This window comes from Staurois parvus, unplaced genomic scaffold (assembly GCF_062004578.1).
Source record: "Staurois parvus isolate SC_StPar_1 unplaced genomic scaffold, SC_StPar_1.0 ptg001220l, whole genome shotgun sequence".
In the NCBI taxonomy this organism is placed as follows: Eukaryota; Metazoa; Chordata; class Amphibia; order Anura; family Ranidae; genus Staurois; species Staurois parvus.
Window position 1 is genome coordinate 1,798,123 of NW_028319016.1, and position 14,102 is coordinate 1,812,224.

At 48.9% G+C, this 14,102-nt stretch overlaps 1 protein-coding gene across 2 annotated transcripts in view; it reads left to right on the forward strand.

Moving 5' to 3' along the window:
• Positions 1-14,102, forward strand: part of ANKMY2 (ankyrin repeat and MYND domain containing 2) — a 51,621-nt gene that overhangs the window by 14,879 nt on the left and 22,640 nt on the right. For both annotated transcript variants that reach the window (XM_089660249.1, XM_089660250.1), the window contains exon 3: positions 6,063-6,201. In XM_089660249.1, the coding sequence (XP_089516375.1) occupies positions 6,063-6,201 (139 nt within the window). The remainder of the gene's footprint in view (positions 1-6,062; positions 6,202-14,102) is intronic.

A 14,102-nucleotide genomic window follows, 5' to 3' on the forward strand; every position in this document is an offset into this window, starting at 1 on the left:
ACTTGGTCCTCTCACGGGACGCCGGGGCCGGGGCACTTGGTCCTCTCACGGGACGCCGGGGCCGGGGCACTTGGTCCTCTCACGGGACGCCGGGGCCGGGGCACTTGGTCCTCTCACGGGACGCCGGGGCCGGGGCACTTGGTCCTCTCACGGGACGCCGGGGCCGGGGCACTTGGTCCTCTCACGGGACGCCGGGGCCGGGGCACTTGGTCCTCTCACGGGACGCCGGGGCACTTGGTCCTCTCACGGGACGCCGGGGCACTTGGTCCTCTCACGGGACGCCGGGGCACTTGGTCCTCTCACGGGACGCCGGGGCACTTGGTCCTCTCACGGGACGCCGGGGCACTTGGTCCTCTCACGGGACGCCGGGGCACTTGGTCCTCTCACGGGACGCCGGGGCACTTGGTCCTCTCACGGGACGCCGGGGCACTTGGTCCTCTCACGGGACGCCGGGGCACTTGGTCCTCTCACGGGACGCCGGGGCACTTGGTCCTCTCACGGGACGCCGGGGCACTTGGTCCTCTCACGGGACGCCGGGGCACTTGGTCCTCTCACGGGACGCCGGGGCACTTGGTCCTCTCACGGGACGCCGGGGCACTTGGTCCTCTCACGGGACGCCGGGGCACTTGGTCCTCTCACGGGACGCCGGGGCACTTGGTCCTCTCACGGGACGCCGGGGCACTTGGTCCTCTCACGGGACGCCGGGGCACTTGGTCCTCTCACGGGACGCCGGGGCACTTGGTCCTCTCACGGGACGCCGGGGCACTTGGTCCTCTCACGGGACGCCGGGGCACTTGGTCCTCTCACGGGACGCCGGGGCACTTGGTCCTCTCACGGGACGCCGGGGCACTTGGTCCTCTCACGGGACGCCGGGGCACTTGGTCCTCTCACGGGACGCCGGGGCACTTGGTCCTCTCACGGGACGCCGGGGCCCTTGGTCCTCTCACGGGACGCCGGGGCACTTGGTCCTCTCACGGGACGCCGGGGCACTTGGTCCTCTCACGGGACGCCGGGGCCCTTGGTCCTCTCACGGGACGCCGGGGCCCTTGGTCCTCTCACGGGACGCCGGGGCCCTTGGTCCTCTCACGGGACGCCGGGGCCCTTGGTCCTCTCACGGGACGCCGGGGCCCTTGGTCCTCTCACGGGACGCCGGGGCCCTTGGTCCTCTCACGGGACGCCGGGGCCCTTGGTCCTCTCACGGGACGCCGGGGCCCTTGGTCCTCTCACGGGACGCCGGGGCCCTTGGTCCTCTCACGGGACGCCGGGGCCCTTGGTCCTCTCACGGGACGCCGGGGCCCTTGGTCCTCTCACGGGACGCCGGGGCCCTTGGTCCTCTCACGGGACGCCGGGGCCCTTGGTCCTCTCACGGGACGCCGGGGCCCTTGGTCCTCTCACGGGACGCCGGGGCCCTTGGTCCTCTCACGGGACGCCGGGGCCCTTGGTCCTCTCACGGGACGCCGGGGCCCTTGGTCCTCTCACGGGACGCCGGGGCCCTTGGTCCTCTCACGGGACGCCGGGGCCCTTGGTCCTCTCACGGGACGCCGGGGCCCTGCTTGCTCCCACTGGCCACAGTCTGACCCTCTGAAGTCTGAATTAAAGTAAACTGCTCCTTTGTTTGGAGACCTCTGCCCTAGACATTTGAGCCAATAAATTGCAAGCAAAGAAGCCTGAAGGTGTTGAAGTCTGTCGGTCGCCATTGGTGGGTTGCACGTCTTGGTGCATTTGCAGGCTAGGTCACTTGTAGGGAAAGCAGAAGAGACCCTTGAAACCCAGCAGCTTCTTCGAGGTCATTGCTACAATTGATTGCGACGTTGCTACACGTTCTTGTCATTTTGGATTCTTGTTCCCATAGCAACTCTAAGACACGAAGTAACAAGGAGTTTACACTGAGTGCCCAGCAATTTTGCAAACAATAAGTCCCTCAATTTATCCCGGCTTACACCAGCGTGTCTTGTGCCGGAAAGCACGGAGCACCGAGGGCTTGCTGTGTTGGCAGGGGAAGGTTTGTTCTCTACATGTTCTGCGGAATACAATGGAACGAGAGGGCTTTATTAAGATGAAATGCGGTTGAGAAGAAAGACAGACTTTTTTTTTTTTTTTATACTTTAGAAAAACGCTACAAAATGGACAATAAAAGAGGCGAATACTGAGGGCTCCGAACAGCAGTGCTTGAGATTCAGAGGGAAAGGTCTGTGCAAAATTAAAGGCAAACGCCATCTATAGCGGAGAGCTCCGTTTTGGTTGGCTGTCGGCGTGTTGAACCGTGGGGCTGCTTTCGATCTCCAGCAGGTTGTTTCTGAAAAGACGACTATTTTTAGTTCTATGAAATTTATTGGCTTGTTTGTAACACATATGTACATGGTGCTTGCGTCTGTCATGTGGCGTTCGACATACGGGGCTTGGTAGGCACTGGATTTTATAAATGGATTCAGTTTAACCGCTTGACAACCAGGCCATAGCCGAATGACGGCTGCAGCACAATTGGTCAGTTCTAGGAGGGAGTCATATGACGTCCTCCCAGAACACGCCCCTAGCGCGCACACAGCTGATCACACATGACAAGGTAAAAGGCCAATCACGGCAGCCTTTTACCACATGATCAGCTGTGTCCAATGACACAGCTGATCACAAAGTAAATACAGCTGCTGGTTATCGGCAGAACTTTCCTCACGCTGTCAGAGCACATCACTGATCAGTGCGTTTATCTGTGCCCATCATTGCCACCTATCAGTGCTGTATATAGGTGCAGTACAGGGGCAGACTGACAACTCATGGGGCCCCTGGGCAATAGGGGATCATGGGGCCCCTCTGTCCTTGGCCAAACTCAAAAAAGCCTATGAAAAAGGTACCGGGGCATCTCATGGGGGCCCCCTACTGACCCCGGGCCCTCGGGCAGTGCCCGAGTTTCCAAATGGTCAGTCCGCCCCTGGTGCAGTATAGTCTGTACCTCCTCATCAATCCCCACCAGTGCAGCCTCAATGCACGTCAGTGAAGGAGAAAATTTACCTGTTTGCAAAATTTTTGTAATAGAAACAAAGATTATTTTTTTTTTTTGCTCTTTTATTTGTGCAAAACATAAACCCAGTGGCAGTTAAATACCACCAAAAGAAATCTCTATGTGTGTGAAAAAAAATTTCATATGTACAGTGTTGCATGACCACGCAATTGTCATTCAAAGGGCACCAGTGCTGAAAGCTGAAAATAAGCCAGGACAGGAAGGGGGTAAAAGTGCCCAGTAGGCGAAGGGTTAAAGAAGTACAGCCAAAGCTCTTTTCCTGTGGATCACAGGAGTGCAGTTTGTTCTGCATTCCTGTGACCCGTTTTTAGCGGACAGCGGGCCAATGTTTCCTGATGTTACTCAGCTGGTCCAGGCTGGGGAAAGATCCCGACTTTAAAGTCTGAAGTGGCACCTGGCTCAGCCTCCCAACGAGCCGCTGACATCCTGAGCCAGCCGGTCCCTCCTCCATAGCCCAGTGCTCCAGTGAGGACTGGGGGGGGGGGGGCAGAGCAGAGAGTGGTAACTGACAGTCACCGCTCTTTGCTCCGAGCAGCTGTAAGAACTCTGTGATCAACGGTCATGTGATTGCTGAGTTCTCACACTTCGAGCTCACGGGGGAGAGATGCAGTATCTACTTAGGTAAGTATGATTGAGGGAAAAAAACAAAACCCCATACTTATAATATATCTTTTTTTTTTTTGAGACATTTTTGGAAATACTGGTATGTAACAGATTGATCTATGTGTGTGTTGAAAACAGTGGGCAGGTGAAAGGATTTGGGTGACTTTGACGAGAGCCAAATTGTAAAGGCTGGACGAGACTGGGTCAGAGCATCTGCAACTCTTATGGGATGTTCCCGGTCTGCAGTGGACAGGACCGACCTAAAGTGGTCCAAGGAAGGAAAACCGGTCACAGGGGAATGGCCACCAAGGCTCCTTGATCCATGTGGGGAGAGAAGATTGACCTGTGTGGTCCAATCCAATATAAGGGCTACTGTACTGTAGCTGAAAAAGTTAGGGTTCATAAACCCCGGACCCTGCATTCACTATATCTGGTCTCCCCGGACCCTGCATTCACTGTATCTGGTCTCCCCGGACCCAGCATTCACTGTATCTGGTCTCCCCGGACCCAGCATTCACTGTATCTGGTCTCCCCGGACCCCTGCATTCACTGTATCTGGTCTCCCCGGACCCCTGCATTCACTGTATCTGGTCTCCCCGGACCCCTGCATTCACTGTATCTGGTCTCCCCGGACCCCTGCATTCACTGTATCTGGTCTCCCCGGACCCCTGCATTCACTGTATCTGGTCTCCCCGGACCCCTGCATTCACTGTATCTGGTCTCCCCGGACCCCTGCATTCACTGTATCTGGTCTCCCCGGACCCCTGCATTCACTGTATCTGGTCTCCCCGGACCCCTGCATTCACTGTATCTGGTCTCCCCGGACCCCTGCATTCACTGTATCTGGTCTCCCCGGACCCCTGCATTCACTGGATCCGCTCTCCCACAGTACACACAGCATGGAAATGCAATTATTTTAATCTAAACCGCTAAATACCTTTTTATTAGCAGTATATAGCAGTCTTGTGACTTCTATCAGTGTCAGGCCAAGCACTGGTTAAAGCTTGGAGGAGATTTTTCTGTTCTAGGAGGATGCAGGACCTGTGACCTTTGTATGGACAGTGCTTATTGGCCCTGTGCTGATCACATGCACTCTCCCGAGAAAAAAAACAAAACCAGACTGAGCATGTGCAAATGTCTCCAAACGATATGTCTTATCAGGAGGTAAGAGGGGAGTACTGGAAGAAGGGGAGGATCAGAGAAGTCAGGATAAACAAAGATTTTCCACAATGCAGAGGATTAACCCCTTAGATTCCACAGTGACTATAACAAGCATGCTTTACTGCAAATACAGACTGATTGTACTGTTGGGGGTTTAGTAACACTTTAATGGTGGTTCTGATACAGTCATGGCCACAAATATTGTCCCCCCTGCATTTCAGTCAGATAATGCACCTCTTCGCCGAGAAAATTGTTGTAATTACAAATATTACATTCTCCTGTTTTTATTTTTTTGTTTTGTAATTGGTATGACACATAAAAAGGGGAGAAACAAAAAGCCAAATCTGACTCATTCCAAACAAAACCCCAAAAATGGACTGGACAGAATTATTGGCACCCTCAATGTATTTGGTCGCACACCTCTTGGAAAAAATACCTGAAATCAATGGCTTCCTTTAACCATCGATGAGTTTTTTCCATCTCTCTGCCGGAATTTTGGATCGCTCTTCTTTCACCAACTGCTCCAGTATCTCAGATTGGAAGCGTTCCTAACTACTGTTCTGAGATCTCTCCACAGGAGCTCTGTCAGGGGTCTCCAAACTTTCTAAGCAAAGGGCCAGTTTACTGTCCAACAGACGTTCGGGGGGCCGGACTGGAAAATATCCTTGCATCAGTGTGAGTAAAGCCCCATCTTTGGTGTCACTGGGAGAAATTGTGCCCCATCTTTGGTGTCATTGGGATGACCTGTGCCCCATCTTTGGTGTCATTGGGATGACCTGTGCCCCATCTTTGGTGTCATTGGGATGACCTGTGCCCCATCTTTGGTGTCATTGGGATGACCTGTGCCCCATCTTTGGTGTCATTGGGATGACCTGTGCCCCATCTTTGATGTCATTGGGTTCCATTCTTGGTATCATTGGGAGGAATTTGTTGGTGTCAGTGGAATAAATAGTGCCCCAAGGGCCCGATAAAAGCAAGCAAATGGCTGCATCCTGCCACAGGCCATTTGGAGACCACTGCTCTATGGGATTGAGATCTGGACTCATTGCTGGCCAGTTCAGTACTCTCCAGGTTTGGATTTGTGCTATCCAATCTTGCCAGCCAGTGCTGCAGTTTGTTTTCTTGCTGTATGTGGAAGCTGCATTAGTTTTTTCATTTTTTTTTTTTTTCATGCTTTTTCTGCAAGTACAGAAGAATACCTGTTGATCCCGCCAGAAATGCGGGATCTGAACTGAAATCTTAGACCATGTTACCAGCTATCCTAATGTTTCTTGTTTTCCAGCATGGAATGACCCCACTGATGCACTCCGCCTACAAGGGGAAGGAGGATATGTGTAAACTACTCCTGCAGCATGGAGCAGACGTCAATTGTAATGAACATGAACATGGATACACCGCCCTGATGTTCGCCTGTCTATCAGGTAATCTGAGCGCTAGATCACTGCTTTCTTACCATTCTAGCATGTGACACACACGGGTCTTATTACCAATAGCATGTGCTTTGCATTAGGGTCCATTAACATAATGGGGTGAATTTATTAAAAAAAAAAAAAATCTGTTCTGGGCAAATGGAGACAAAATCAAACGCAATGCTATTTTCTACACGTTGAACGGTATTCATTCAGAATAGAGTGAATCAGGAAAATGCAGCAAGTTGACCATTAGATGGAGCTGATGATCACAGAAAATAAATATTTAATGTGATTGTCAGATCCATTGGAGGGGGAGGTCTTTGAGTCCCTGAAACGCTTTGGGTCTTCTATTGGTAGTTGTTGGTGAACCAATACTGATAATTGCTTTTGGACTGTTTGGCACTCTCATTAAATTTTAAACAAGGGGATTGTGGGAATCAGTGTACTGATGGGGAGATTTTCCTTTTACTTTCCGTTTTGGAGATGAAACGGAAGTTTCTTCTTCATGACCAGGCCATTTATACGGCGCTGTGTTACTTTAACTGATGATTTCGCAGTCATGCACCGCTGTACGTAAATGAAATTTATTAATTCCCACAGATAGAACTTTCTTTTGGTGGTACTGAGTTGTGTGGTTTTTTTTTTTTTTTTTTTTTTTTTTTTTTGCGCTATAAATGAAAAAAGACTGGGAAAAAAGTATACATGTGTGCATATAAAATAATAATAAAAAAATAAATTTTATATATATATATATATATATATATATATATATATATATATATATATATATATATATATATATATATATATATATATATATTTTTTATTTTTTTTCTTTCTGCTATAAAACCTATCCTATTTATTTTTTTAAATTTTCTTCATAAATTTAGGCCAAAATATATTCTGCTACATATAATTTTTTTTTGTTTTTGTTTTTTTTTTTTTTCTTTCCCAGCCTTAATGTCTAATTTTATTGCATTTCAGTTATTTCGATAGTGGAAACTCCACATCACACATGGGTAATACCTAGGGCAGTTTACATGAAAATATTTAGTCTGCCTAGGAACGCCTACCCCTCTAGGCTGACCTCCACTTATCAAGGCATTTTTATATTTGCATAACTCCTCCCAAGAGGAGCCAGCCCACTGCTTGTATCAGGACTGGGGGTTCTTGAGGAGTACTGAAGCAGGGTGCTGTGCTGTTTTCAGGAAGCTATGTACAGCTCCCTGCTTGTCCCTCCCACCAGTCATAATCTGCCTTCATTGTATTAAGAAGCACGGAGACCCAGTCACTGGGTCTAAAATAAGATATGTAATTTAAAATGGAAAGATTCTATTTAAACATTTTAAAGCGCATGTTAATGAGGGGGAAATAGGAAAGATGGAAGGCAAATTTTAGAGGCAGATTCAATTTCAGCTTTAAACAATACTTACTTTTGGGGTTAATTAACCAAAGGATTAGAGAGTGGAGTTGAGCATTGACTTTGGGCAGAGCTTGTTCACTTTAGTGAATGAGGTGACGGTGCGTTTACTCTTAATACCATTCATGCAAGGGGAATCTAAATAATCGGAAAGAAGCCTAAAAAAAAAAGAAAACTAATGCAGCTACCATGTCTAATGATTGGTAATATATTACATTTTTGGTTTTAGTTTTAAGACCAGGCACAGTGGCTCCAGTGGGCCTTCTCTCAACAGTGGGGCGCCCTGTGGCAAAGAGAACCAGAAGTCAAAGATTCACATATATACAGTCTAACAACCAACGCATTTCAGGGTTCAAGAATTTCCCCTCTTCTTCCAGGCTATAAAATGGATATCTGTTTAATAACCCTGAAGGACGGCTGGTTTCAGAGCCTGAAAGGCTGTTGATGTTTCTTTCTCTCAACAATTACTAAAAATATTTAAAAGTTGTGTTTTTATATAAAAAAAAAAAAAACATGCAGAACTATTCATCCAGTGAAACTCCACATACATTCACTTTGTGTGAATTAGGACAAAATTAGGTTCTTTTCTCTCCAGTTTGTTACTAATTCATAATAAGATTGATTTAGGAAAATCCTGCATTATGGGCACTAGATGGAGCTGCGATCATAGCAAATAAGTATTTATTTCCTGTGATTATCAGCTGCATCTAGTGGACATAATGTGTTTCCAAATCCCCCCCCCGCCAATGATCCAAATGATGGAACTCTACTCCTCTCACTGACCCCCCAAGGATGGGGCACCATTCCTCTCACTGACCCCCCAAGGATGGGGCACCATTCCTCTCACTGACCCCCCAAGGATGGGGCACCATTCCTCTCACTGACCCCCCAAGGATGGGGAACTATGTCACCCAGTGACACCAACAATGGGGCATAGCTTACGCTCACTGGCCATAGTCCAGCCTAAAGTCTGAAGGAAAGCAACCTGGCCCTTTGTTTAGAAAGTCTGCAGACCCCTGTTCTAACAAAATGAATGTACATGCAGTTTCATCCCTATATATGTACCCCTTGGACTGTTTATTTGGTGCTCTCATAAAACATATGTGAGGATCATTTGGACAGAGCTGATAACGTTGATCTCTATTGTTTCTTTGGCAATGTAGCAATGGTAGAGCGATGGTATCTCCTCCCTGCTCCCTCCTCCTCAGGCATAAATACAAACATATGGGCTACTAGAGCATACCATCTATGTCTGCATGTAGCTAGAATGTTAGATTGTGCATGGACGTCATCTCAGGCTGGCTGATAGCTCCGGTCATTGGGTTCACATACACTATATTACCAAAAGTATTGGGACACCCCTCCAAATCATTGGATTTAGGTATTGCAATCCCCTCCTTGGCCACAGGTGTATACAATCATCCCCTAGGCATGCAGACGGCTTCTACAAACATTGGTGAAAGAATTGGTCGCTCTCAGGAGCTCAGTGACTCCAAGCGTGGTCCCGTGATAGGTGGCCACCTGTGCAATAAGTCCATCCGTGACATTTCCTGGCTACTAAATATTCCACGCTCAACTGTTAGTGGGATTATAACAAAGTGGAAGCAACTGGGAACAACAGCAACTCAGCCACCAAGTGGTAGGCCACGTCACATGACAGGGCGGGGTCAGCGCATGCTGAAGCGCACAGTGCACAGAAGTCACAAACTGTCTGCAGAGTCAATAGCTAAAGACCTCCAAACTTGGTGTGGCCCTCAGATGAGCCCAACAGTGTATAGAGAGCTTCATGGAATGGGTTTCCATGGCCGAGCAGCTGCATCCAAGCCTTAAATCACCAAGTGTAATGCAAAGCATCAGATGCTGTGGTGTCAAGCACGCCGCCACTGGACTCTAGAGCAGTGGAGACGTGTTCTCTGGAGTGACCAAACGTGCTTCTCTGTCTGGCAATCCGATGGACGTGTCTGGGTTTGACGGTTGCCAGAAGAATGGTACTTGCCTGACTGCATTGTGCCAAGTGTAAAGTTTGGTGGAGGGGGGATTATGGTGTGGGGTTGTTTTTCAGGGGTAGGACTTGGCCCCATAGTTCTAGTGAAGGGAACTCTTAAGGCGTTGGCATACCAAGACATTTTGGACAATTTCATAATCCAACTTTATGGGAAGAGTTTGGGGATGGCACCTTCCTGTTCCAACATGACTGCACACCAGTGCACAAAGCAAGGTCCATAAAGACATGGAGGATCCAGTTTGGGGTAAAGGAACTTGACTGTCCTGCACAGAGTCCTGACCTCAACCCCATAGAACACCTTTGGGATGAATTAGAGCGGAGACTGCGAGCCAGGCCTCCTCCCCCGACATCAGTGCCTGACCTCACAAATGTGCTTCTGGAAGAATGGTCCAACCTTCCCATAGACACCCTCCTAAACCTTGTGGACGGCCTTCCCAGAAGAGTTGAAGCTGTTATAGCTGCAAAGGGCGGGGCCAACTCAATATTGAACCCTACGGACTAAGACTGGGAGGCCATTAAAGTTCATGTGCGTGGAAAGGCAGGCCGACCAATACTTTTGGCAATATAGTGTATCTCACCATCGCTTTTGTAAGCCCTCCAATCTCAGAGCAGCAAGCCACACATCTCTACAGAGGTTTTTGCTTTTAACTTCAACTCCCATTTAGACCTGATTAGTCAGAGCACTTTGCTTTAAATGTCACATTGTCCCGGAATGCATTCAGGGAGCAGAGCACAATAAGCTGTAATGAGCCGTACACTCGAAGGTGTATCAAGGCATATATTTAGTGTTTTGAGTTTTTTTAGATATACACACAGAGCAAGCGGGCTGAAAATTTGATTTGATCGGCATTTGTAATTCTCTGACCTTCTCCTAGGTTGGGTCTCCGGTGCCTCGCCAGAGATTGTTCAGTCTGGCTGAGCTCCGCTAATAACAAGGTGCCTGCTAAGGGGACGGGTAGAGAGGCGGCATTCATTTACTAAGCTGTATGAGCTGTGAAAGGCGTTCAGTAATTTGTTGAAAACTTTTGCTCAATATATCTTTATTGCAAAAATGTATATAATTCACAGCCATAGATTTTTCATTTCTTTACACATAGTCAGCTTACCCTTTCGCTGTCAGAGCAGTTTTGGAGTTTTTTTGCACACATGTTTAACCCCTCGCCTACAGGGCAATTATACCCCCTTCCCGCCAGGCCAATTTCCAGCTTTCAGCGCTGACGCACTTTGAATGAAAATTGCGTGGTCTAGCAACACTGTACCCATATGAAATTTTTAGCATTTTTTTTGTGACAGAGCTTTATTTTGGTGGTTTTAATCACCTCGGGGTTTTTTATTTTTTCTTAAACAAACAACACCACTGAATATTTTGAAAAAAAAAAAAGTTTTTTCTTAGTTTTCGTTATAAAATTTTGTAAATAAGTGATTTTTCTCCTTCACTGATGTGTGCTAATGAGGCTGCATCGATGGGCATTGATAGGCTGCACTGATGAGGAAGCACTGGTAGGTGGCACTGATGGGCGTTGACAGGCATCACTGATTAGCACTGATACATTGCACTGACTGGCACTGATAGGCAGCACTGACTGGCACTGATGGGTGACACTGAAAGGCAGCTCAGATGGGCACTGATATGTGGCACTGATGGGTACTGGCACGAGGGACTGATGAGCACTGACACAAGGCACTGATGGACACCGACAGGTGGCGCTGCTGGGGCTACACAGATCATCAGGGCACACTGATCATCAGTGCCCTGATGATCAGTTTACATGTCCCCTCCTCATAAAGCCGATTACTAGCTCTCCTCTCCTTTGTCAGCGTGACAGCTCGAGAGGAGAGAAATGCCGATAACCAGCATTTCCCTGTTTACATGCGATCAGCTGTGATTGGACACAGCTGATCACATGACCGAGCCGACATCTTTGGCTCTTTCCGTGGATCGGTGATCCACTGTGTCCGAGGGACACAGCGCACCGCCGATAGCCGTGCTGTGTGCTCCCTGAGCCACGCATGCGCGATGAGAATGGGAAGACCTATGAACGAGAGAACCACCTTGCGTCCATCATATTACTATATGGCGGGAGGTGGTTAAAGAAACCATGTTAGGTCTGAAGATTGCATAACCCCCCCAAACATATATTTTCTAAAAGCAGGCACCCTAGAGAATAAAATAGTGGTAGTTCCAATTTCTTTTATGTCACACAATAGTTCAGTAAAAATTACACTAAAGTTAATTTTAGGGCACACAGGTGCAATAAATTACCCAATTTATGGTGAAAGATGAGATGAGGTTGCACCGAGTAAATGGATACCCAACATGTCAAACAAAGTTACATGTGCCTGCGAAATGGCGGCAAACTTCAGTATCCTTTATTTTCTATAGGCAAAATTTTAAAAGCCCCCCTATAGGTCATCAGTTTACCATTATGGAGGAGGTTAGTGCTACAAATATTGTCATCACTCTGGTGTGCGCGGCAATATGCAATGTTTATACCATCGACATTCTGATGTGTGGACACCTCTGACACATTTTACATTCATACATGGGTTTTTATAGGGGTGAGGGGGCCTCAAAAAAAGGTTTGGTTTTTTTTGGGGGGGGGGGGGATTTTATATGCTCGGGTGTAACTTACATGTTTTACGTTTTTATTTATTTCTATTTTGCTTAATTTTTTTTCCATCACATAGTCCCGTTTTTTTTTTTTTTTTTTTTTGACAGGTTCTCTTTAATGAGACATCTCCTCTGTGCTCCACTGAATGTAATGCAATGCAGATTGAATTCCAGTACATACTTTCCCAGCCATTTTGCCCGGCATGGGGACCCAGTTGAGACATTTTACACGTCGCTACCGGGTCAGCAACAAGAAGGGGAGGAGAGCAGATGTGTCCGCTCTGCTCCCTCTCCTCTACCCGGCAGGACCCACTATGCCAGTCATGGTCCCACATATGGGCAAGCGGATCCTGCACATGGGGGCAGCCTGTTTCCAGTGTGTATGAAAGCAATCCAGCATTGCCCGAGGCACAAGACTTCCTTCATCTGACAGCTAGAAGTCCGCTTGTGTGATTTCTCCTGCTGCCAGGTCCATACGACTTGCGCTCCTGGCAGCAAAAGGGATGAGTTTTTTTAATACCCATCGCTCTGAAGGACTTTTTGTTTTACAAGTCGAAGCACAAAAACCTTAATTATTTACAATTTCAGATTTTTGCATCGTGCTTCTGAACTTGCTAGAAAATGACTGTACTTCATCTCCTTTCACTGCCTAGTCATAGGTTAATGGTGAGTCCAAGGCGACCTGAGCTCAAAGGAACCCGGTAGAATGATGCTGACCATCAGCATGAGGACTTCTAGTGGCAGAAAAATGTATTGCGGGGGGGAATCCTTTGTAATAAAGGGGATTACTGCAGTAAAAGCTGATTTAAATTTATCTTTATGGGCTATCTAATTGAACTTTTAGGTATAATAAGATCAATACATTGAGGGTACATTAAATGCAAGGTGTACAAGTCTTAGTTAAAAAAATTTTGAATAGTGGGGTAGTGTTTTTATACTTTCCTTATTGGATTTGACCTCAGTTTTTGTAATAGACTAAGACTGAAGCTGGCAACTATAGACCAGTTAACATTTGTTGTAGTCGGCACTCCTTGAATAGTTTTCAGGTACTCCCATCCTCCTGCCAACTTTGACCATCTCCTGTAATATGCCCGCTGTCCCTGTCCAAGCTCTGGCGGCGTGCCGGCCGGCTCTGGCGGCGTGCCGGCCGGCTCTGGCGGCGTGCCGGCCGGCTCTGGCGGGGTGCCGGCCGGCTCGGTCTGGCCGGCTCTGGCGGGGTGCCGGCCGGCTCGGTCTGGCCGGCTCTGGCGGGGTGCCGGCCGGCTCGGTCTGGCCGGCTCTGGCGGGGTGCCGGCCGGCTCGGTCTGGCCGGCTCTGGCGGGGTGCCGGCCGGCTCGGTCTGGCCGGCTCTGGCGGGGTGCCGGCCGGCTCGGTCTGGCCGGCTCTGGCGGGGTGCCGGCCGGCTCGGTCTGGCCGCCGGCCGGCTCTGGCGGCGTGCCGGCCGGCTCTGGCGGCGTGCCGGCCGGCTCTGGCGGCGTGCCGGCCGGCTCTGGCGGCGTGCCGGCCGGCTCTGGCGGCGTGCCCTGGCGGGGTGCCGGCCGGCTCTGGCGGCGTGCCCTGGCGGGGGCCGGCCGGCTCTGGCGGCGTGCCCTGGCGGGGGCCGGCCGGCTCCGGTAGTATGTTTGTAGTAATATTTACAGCCCCCTTTTGATATCTGGAACCATGTTTGAGGCCCCCAGTGTCTAGTAAGTTGACCACCACTATTCTAAGAGACAGTAATTTATGAAAGGTAATGTTTGCACTTTAGAACTTCTTCTAAATTGTATTTTCTTTTGTTCTCTTGTTCCTCCACTTTTCAAAAATCCTTTCAGCATGATGGGTGCAATTTAATACCTAACATGCAGGTTTCAGAGCCGCGACATATTGTGAAGTGT